General features: G+C 37.4%; 1 protein-coding gene across 1 annotated transcript; it reads left to right on the top strand.

Moving 5' to 3' along the window:
* Window positions 1-3,622: 3,622 nt before the first annotated feature.
* Window positions 3,623-4,877, top strand: LOC132183096 (glycine-rich cell wall structural protein 1-like). The gene has a single exon (XM_059596493.1). The coding sequence runs from the start codon at window positions 3,771-3,773 to the stop codon at window positions 4,743-4,745; it is 975 nt and encodes a 324-aa protein (XP_059452476.1). The 5' UTR covers window positions 3,623-3,770; the 3' UTR covers window positions 4,746-4,877.
* Window positions 4,878-9,174: the final 4,297 nt, after the last annotated feature.

Raw genomic sequence — 9,174 nt, 5'->3', positions numbered from 1 at the left:
TCAAAACTTAACAAAAATACAAGAAGTATAAAATGCAAGATCATGAAATACATAAACAAAACTCCCCCTCAATGCATGACTTAATAACAACAAGAAACTTGAAATGAACAAGACTTCTCCCTCTCAAAAGTCCAATGAACACACATGATACACACATCAACGACTCATGTATCGTACAATGACTATCCCAAACATGTTCCAAATATGCAAAATATATATATGAGACTAGAAATGGCAAGAAACTCATATTGCTTAACACAAGCAAAGAAAAATGTTCCATTCAACCCATGCTTGTGTGGTGTGTATGTGTAAGCCATTCAAAAAGAAAAATTGTCAACATACAAAATGAGGAGAAAGTTTTACCACCATAAGATTTTGACAAGTATATCAAATCAAAAGTCAAACATTGTCATACTAGGGCCTAGTCACTCTCATTTTATACATTTCTCTTTGTAAAACAATTTGCACAAGCTTGACACAGTAAAATAAATTCCTTTTGGAATATGATCTCTTGATTTTATTTTTTTTTTCACTATTTTATTTATTTTTCTCTATGAGAAAGTGCCCATAAACTTGTGATACTGATCACAAAAGAGAAAGCATGAATTTATAAACCTTAGGTTCAACTAGCATATAGTCAATTTGAAAAATATGACTAGTCAAAAACTTCATATGATTACCTAACAGATCTTACAAATAAAGTGAAACAAAACCTCAATTTAAGCTTAAATGTGCACAAGGGATAAAGCATAGGCAAAATATACCATATAAGCTCAGACTTTAGGTAACCACAAAAACAAGTCTATTGACACAAATTTTCATTTCATGCATATTAAGAACATTCCAAGATGTAAAGAATTAAATCCATAAAAGTAACATGAGAAATTAATGGACTATCTAGGTGCATAAGACAAAATAAAGAAAAGAACAACAACCAAAGTAAAATATTTGTCTTTTTGTTATTTTTCACAAAAGAAATGCACACAAACGAAAAACAATTGCAAAATAAATAAAACAAAAATGCAATGCAAAAAAAGAAAAAAGAAAAACAACATGCTCTAAGATATGCAAAGATATGCAAGAAAATCAATCATAGGCATGTGGGTGACTCACCTATCATAAGGTGAGATCACTATCCCTCCCCCTCAAGGGGTGAATGATATCATTATTTCTAACCCACATTTGAGAAATCTTAAGTCTAGACTTGTGATTTTGCTCAAACTTATCTAGCCTAGATAACACTTATCTCGTCATTATGACCAAACTCTCACTTTCGTTCATGGAATATGAATTTTCATTTATATGCACATGAGGTTTCAATTTAAAACAATTTGGTCGAATATGATCAATTTTGCTACAATGATAACTGGTGGAACAATTATGAGGAGGAATATATTTAGACTTTGATATAGGTAAACACGACTCTATATCACATTTTTCTTTCTTAGGAGAAGCCGAGTTTTTCCAAAGTCTTTGAGATTTAAACTGAAAACAGTTTGGTCTGATGTGACCAATAATCCCACAATAGTGGCAGGTAAGAACAAACTTAGCTTGAGTTTGTTTCTTAGAAGAAGTCTTGGATTTGGGCTTCACACAATTATTCAAACAAGAAGTTTTGTCATTATCCAAACAGACTATATTAGCCTTAACTTCTTTAACATTCATAGGCTTAACAAACAATGAATTTCTGTCAGATTTAGAAGCATGTGAAGTAGAGCTACCAACATTATCAACAATCATAGAAATCCCAGAATTATCACCATCAGAAGTCTGAGTATGCATTATTTTCCCAAAGGAATTGCTAGAGAATTTTTTCAATTGAGTTTTTGACTCTTTTAATTTATTCTCTAACAAGTCAACTTTAGAAACTTGAACATAATTTTCAAATCTTAAAGAATCAATTAAGACATGTGATTCAGATAATTTAGTTACTAAAGATTCTTTCACATGTTTAAGATCTTGAAAACCCTCCAAACAATTTGTGCATTCATGTCTCAAAAATGTGAATTTTTTCAACAAATTGTTGAAGGAGTTTATAAGTTCATATTCCATTTGAGAAATATTCATAGTAAACAAGGAGTCAAAAGATTTCACTCAGGAATTTAATCCAAACAGAGTGAACCCGCTTTGATACCAATTGAAAAACGCTTAATAAGTTTAAATATCACAATTTTATGCAGAATTAACGGAAATTGAAATCTAAGCAAACAATCACTAAAAACAAGTAAAACAAAAAAACAAAAATTTTAGTGATGAAGATGAAACATTTTAGAAAACGTTCTAAAAGTAAAACCTCTCCAGGGTAGCTAAACCCAGAAAATTACTATCAAAAGATTATCCAGAGATTACAGACACTATGAACACTTATAACATTTTGCAAGACTTTTGCTCTGTAAGATCGACAAGCCTCCAACTTGTCTCTTTGCTCACAATCTTCTTTAACGTGATTCTCTTTTATCGGACCATTCCGATAGACTTCAATTAAGCATACAATCAAAACTAACAAAAATCCTATAAGAGGAATCAATTTGACTCACAACAAAATAATCATTTAAGCACAGCCTCACACGAATTCTAAGGTTCTAAAATCCATGCCTCTCATCAAACCCTAGACTTGGGCTCACTAAAAACACGTTTTTGGGCATAATAGGTATGTGGTGTCCGGACAGGTTAATAGGCTGTCTGGATAGGGCCTTGTAGAGCAGAAACAGAGTTTCTGGAACTGTTGTCCGGACAGGGAGAGGGCCTGTCCGGACAGGGACTACAAAGGGTGAAAATAAGCAATCATCAGCAATTTGGAAATTCCGTCGGTCCAAGATCAACAGTTTCGATCGATGGGTGTTTGTAGTCCGATTAAACTGAAACTTTGCAGAAACGTTCATGACACATGAATCTACTTTATGAACAGTGGAGATTTGATCATGAGCATTTTATATCAGTGTTTGAGCCCATAAACAGTAGTATCTGCATTTTGGAATCGAATTGAGCCAACAAAAATGCTAACAATTTTGATTCCTAAATTCTCTTATTTTACATCCACAATCAAATTTGTTGTGAGAAACTTTGACAAGATGTTTGTTAAAAACGCAGTATACATTCAACTCAACCAACCTTATTCTTTGTTTATGTAGATGATTTTCTTAAAAAAATATTTGAAGTACTATAGCTTTTATTATAATTATCTTATAAATTGATGTGACAGTTCATAATTGACAACAAGTAAACTCCTAATTAATTAAATTAACTGGTCAAAAGTTTACTTAATCATTTTACCAATTATTAATTGTCACTTCAATTTGTAAAAGAATAGATTTTATAGTTATAATATCCCTAGCGACGCTCTTCTTTTTTCAACAGTTACACTCTTGTGAAAGCCAAACTCTCATTCACTATTTTTACAGATAAAATTTAAGTCCTCTATCTAATTCTTTTCTTCACTTCAATTCACCTTTCGTTCTTTCTTTTCTTTTTCTTTTTTCTTTTTTTAAATAAAAAAAAAAAGAAAATTATGCTGCTAATTCATATTTCAGAAGTACTAAGGAGTGCACTTTAAACAAGTCCTACGTGCTACTAATTGAGTCTTCTCTGACTTCCATTTTCTCAATTAATGTTCCCCCCAAACTCCCCCAACTGTCCAACGCGTTCCATGACCATATTGCTCCCATTACTGAGTTTAGTTGAGATGCATCGGTTTGGCAAGTGGGTGAAGCCTATATAAGGAGAGCTTTCATGCAAACGGATAGCAAATTAAGCTGTAATATCAAGGAGCCATGGGTGCCTCTTCGAAATGGCTCTCTTTGAGTCTTCTTGTCCTCTGCATTGTCCTCCAATTGAGCTCAATCACTACTCTTGGAGATGACAAGCTTGACAAAACTAGATTCGGTGACCATGACTGTGGATATGGGGGCCGACGAGGATGTGGTGGCAGGTGGGGTGGTCGTCGACCTTATGGTCGTGGGCCTTATGGTCATGGTCCTCGTGGAGGTGGCGGCGGTTTTGGTGGTGGAGGAGGTGTTGGTGGTGGGGCTGGAGGCGGTGTTGGTGGTGGTGGTGGTTTTGGCGGAGGGGGAGGAGGTGGTGTTGGAGGTGGGTCAGGTCATGGAGGAGGTTTTGGAGCTGGGGGAGGTGTAGGTGGTGGAGCAGGAGGAGGCATTGGTGGTGGAGGTGGAGGTGGTGCAGGTGGTGGTGGAGGAGTCGGTGGAGGTTCAGGCCATGGTGGAGGCTTTGGAGCGGGAGGTGGTGTAGGAGGTGGCGTTGGTGGGGGTGCTGGAGGAGGAGGTGGAGGGGGAGGAGGAGGTGGTGGTGGTGGTGGTTTGGGGGGAGGATCCGGCCATGGGGGCGGATTTGGTGCAGGTGGTGGAGTAGGAGGTGGAGCTGGCGGTAGTGTTGGAGGTGGAGGAGGAGCTGGAGGTGGTGGCGGTGGTGGTGTAGGTGGAGGGTCAGGTCATGGTGGTGGGTTTGGTGCAGGTGGTGGAGTCGGAGGAGGAGCTGGAGGTGGTGTAGGAGGTGGAGGAGGAGCTGGAGGTGGTGGCGGTGGTGGTATAGGTGGAGGGTCAGGTCACGGCGGTGGGTTTGGTGCAGGTGGAGGTGTTGGAGGCGGTGCTGGTGGAGGCGCAGGGGGTGGTGGCGGCCATGGAGGAGGGTTTGGAATTGGAATTGGCATCGGAATTGGAGTTGGAGCTGGTTCTGGTGCAGGTAACGGATCCGGAAGCGGGTCTGGGAGTGGTGGAGGTGGTGGACGTTAAAACATTTTGTCCCTCAAAATCAGTCTTAGAGTCGAGTTGTCTTGTTATGGGAAAGCTTATGGGCAGTACTACTGAAGATTGTAATTCCGTAATCAAATGAGAAATGTCATAATATTATAATTAAATTCCCTCTTTTCAATCAAAATACAATTACTCAGTTTCCATTTCATTTTTTCTACGATTACAAGCATTAAAATCAAGTAGATAAAAACTCCGTAGGGAAGCTCGTAAATAGGACTTGACGCAGTACGAACGACATAAAATAAATAAAGGTCAGCGGAAAATAGGATATGTATATATCTATGGCAATTGGCCACTGTTCAGCACTTTAAGCCGTACGTTAATAGATGGACCATTAATTGACCACCTACTCTACTCGTAACTTCAACCTCCAGAAGTTAGATGAAATAAAAACAAAGATCTTAAATACATAACCAAATACAAAACTATTTCATTAAACTTTTGATGTATGTTTTTTTTTTTTTTTTTCCCTTTCTTATTCTCTCTCATATGTCGTTATTTTCTATTTGTATACGTACTAAGAGTTCTTGAAAAACCTTAAACAAAAACTGATATTTTTGTTTTGAGAAATGTTATACACACATTTACTTTTACACTCTCAAATCAAATGCACACTTCTTAATGTGGCAATTGACTCACCTTCAACCCCGGCCCAACCAACACTAAGTTATTGTAATGCATTTTCATTTCTTGGATTCTTCTTGCAGGGATAACCAGAGACAGCTTGGAGGGTAGAGGAGGAAGAGTGCGACTGACCCTGCAAGCGAGCAAGCTTGTGTGAGTGACTTTTAAGAAGTGAGTACAGTCATACTTAGGAGAAGCATGTGAGATTTAGCGTATATAGTGACAATTGTGGTGTTGTTGTTCCCCATACACTACAAAAAAAACAAGGTTTAGTAACGCTTGGAATATAGGCGTTTTAATAAAACATCCCCTTATAGGGACGTTTTATTGTGTAAACGACACAAAATAAAATTAGCAACGCCTGTACAAAAAAACGTCCCCTTAATTCGGGACATTCCAATAGGATATGCCCCAATTTAGTTAACTAAGTGTGCTTGGCTGGCAAGCGCCCTTAATTCAAGACGCTTGCTATCTAGGCGCCCTTAGTTAGGAGCGCCTGCCAGCTAGGCGCCCCTAATTAAGTGCACCAGGCTGGCAAGCGCTCCTAATTAAAGGCACCTGGCTGGCAAGCGCCCTTAATTCGGAACGCCTACTATCCAGTTGCCCTTAATTAGGGGCGACTGTTAGTTAGGCGCCCTTAATTAAGTGCGCCTGGCTGGCAAGCGCTCCTAATTAAGGGGGCTTGGCTGGCAAGTGCCCTTAATTCGGGACGCCTGCTATCCACGTGCCCTTAATTAGGGGCACCTGCCAACTAGGCGCACTTAATTAAATGCGCCTAGCTGGCAGGCACCCCTAATTAAGGGCGCCTGGCTAGCAAGCGCCCTTAATTAAGTGCGCTTGGCTGGCAAGTGCCCATAATTAAGGGCGTCTGGCTTGCAATCGCCCTTAATTAAGTGCGCTTGGCTAGCAAGCGCCCTTAATTAAGTGAGTTTGGCTGGCAAACGCCCCTAATTAAGGGTACCTGGCTTGCAAGCGCTCTTACTTCGGGACGCCTGCTATCCAAGCACCCTTAATTAGGGGCGCTTGCCATTTAGGTGCCCTTAATTAGGGGCGCCTACCAGCTAGGCGCCCTTAATTAAGTGCACATGGCTGGCAGGCGCCCCTAATTAAGGACGCTTGCCATCTAGGCGTCCTTAATTAGGGGCGCCTGCCAGCTAGGCGCCCTTAATTAAGGGTGCCTACAAGAATTAAATTATTATTGTGGCCTATCCCGATAATTTCTGAATTAGTATTATTTTTGTTTTTATATCACATAGTTTAATTTTTAATCTAGACAACCACATTAATTGATTTTGCATTTATATATTTTTTAGTTTAAGTCTCTTTTAAATGTTTTTTAATTTTTAGTATTTACTTTTTATTTTTATAAATAAATTTATAAGTGTTTTTTAATTATAATATATTTATATTTTTTGTTTTTGCGAGCGGGAACTTAATTTTCTTTTTGATTCCTCAGCTCCCGCTCTAAGACTTAATTTCTCCCTCAATATATATTTTCCCTAACCTCTCCCCGCGTGGCCTGCCTGTCCCCCCTCTCTGCATCAGGATATATATATATATATATATTAGATCCCTAGCCTCTCCCCTCTCCCTCAATATATATTGATCCATATCTCTCTCTACGGCGCTAGTCGCCCCTCTCTCAATCTCGATTTTCCTATCTCTCTCTTCGGCGCCCAGTGACCCACACGTTTGGCCAACCCACCGGCCATCTTCTCCAGTCGAAACCGGCCTGCCTCTCTCTATGTTCTTGTACTAGTGAGTCTGTCTCTGTCTCTGTCTCTATTTTTCTTTGTATCTGCTGTCTCTTTAAGTTGTCGATTTGGGATTCTAATAGTCAGATTTTTTATGTATTATGATTTTTATGAGAATTAGGAATTTTAAATTCAACAAAGTTTTCTCTACTTTTAGGGTGTAGTTGGTTTGTTGAATGCAACAATCACAATTTTGAAGAATCTCCGTGGTTGTCCTGGAGTGTTCTTTCAAATTTAATTCAGTTTTGATTTCACTGTGCAGTTCGTTCATATTAACATTTAGTATTGAATTATTATTGCAGAATTAAGTGGATCGGAATACCTCTTTTCTTTTTTTCTTTTTTAAAAAAATTTATTGTTTTTCCTTATCCTTTATTATCATGTTCCTTTGTTTTTCCTCTTTATTGGTAGTGCCAGAATAGTCCACTTTACTATCCAAAATTACTCGTCGAGATTGGTGCCATTTTTTTGAATTTTAATTGCCTTATGTAAGTTCTTTGGAAAAGTTGTATATATACCATTGTGGAAGAAACATGATGATCTTCTGGAGTCCGGAATATACCTTAATTAGGGTAGCGCTTGCCAGCCAGGCATCGTTAATTAAGGGCGCCTAGCTGGCAGGCACCCCTAATTAATGGCGCTTGCTATCCAGGCGCACTTAATTAAGGGCGCCTGGATAGCAGACGCATCAAAATTATTTTTAGTTATATAGGAGAATTAGCTCCTCAAACATTAAGTTATATAAAAATAACTTAAACACAATAAATGATAAAAGAGAAAGGAAGAACAACATAAAATTTGAAATTCTAATGTTGGCTTATATTTTATCCTTTATCTTTTATCCTTTAATGTTGGCTTATATAACTTAAACACAATAAAAATTATTTTATTGCTGTATAAATGATAAAAGATAAAGGAAGAACAACATAAAATTTGAAATTCTAATGTTGGCTTATCTTTCATCCTTTATCTTTTATCCTTTAATGTTGGCTTATATAATTTAAACACAATAAAAATTATTTTATGCTGTTCTTCTTTTATCTTTTATCCTTTTATAGGGGAACTAGCTGCTCAAACACAATTTATTACTGTTGACTTAAGAACATATATATGATTGCATAATATACATTTGCATCTATTTATATATAGGTGAGAATGAATTAACAAATGAAGATGAGGATGCAGCTGATGCAGAAGGCGACCATTGTGGATCATCACAAAGTATGTGTAGATCTTCATATCTTAGTCAATTGTAATATAATCTAATTATATATAGGTTTGAACTTTCAAAATAGTTAGATATAAGTTTGTAATTTAATATATATATTTTTTTTGGTTTTATCATTTGCAAGTAATCGTTAAGTGACGTACGTATTTGACACCAAATGCTAAGCGAACTCGTTGATATATTTTATTTCATATGTAATAAACAATTTTTGTGAACTCTTTTAAGAGGTGGTACACTTTGTGTTTATGATATCGTTTTGGATATTTTATTTCATATGTATGGTATAATTTTTGTTAACTCTTTAAGATGTGGTACGTACACTTTGTGTTTATGATATCATCATTTTGGATTTAATTGTCTTATGAGATATGAGATTGTATATATGGATTAGATATGTATTGTGAGATATATATGTATAAGATTGTATGAGATTGATGAATGGAGAAAATATTTATGGATTAATCCAATATTTATGGAGAAAATACGCAATACAATATTGTATTGCATATTGTATATCAGAAGAAAATAAAAAATATATATGGATTGCATGGGAAAAATATTTTCTCTAAATATTAATTATTGGAGGCGCTTCGCAGCGTAGAAGTGCTTCCATATAGAAATAGGGGCCCTTTACACGCAAGCGCCCCCATTTATGAAAGGGGACGCTTGCCCACCTGAGCGCCCCCTTTTTAGAATGAGGGCGCTTCCTAGGTAAGCGCCCCCATTTATGAAAGGGGGCGCTTGCCCACCTGAGCGCCTCATTTTAGAATGAGGGTGCTTCTTAGGTAAGCGCCCCCTTTTT

This window comes from Corylus avellana, chromosome ca5, assembly GCF_901000735.1.
Source record: "Corylus avellana chromosome ca5, CavTom2PMs-1.0".
NCBI lineage: Eukaryota > Viridiplantae > Streptophyta > Magnoliopsida > Fagales > Betulaceae > Corylus > Corylus avellana.
Note: the sequence above shows the minus strand (reverse complement) of the source record. Positions and strands in the feature narration are given on the sequence as shown.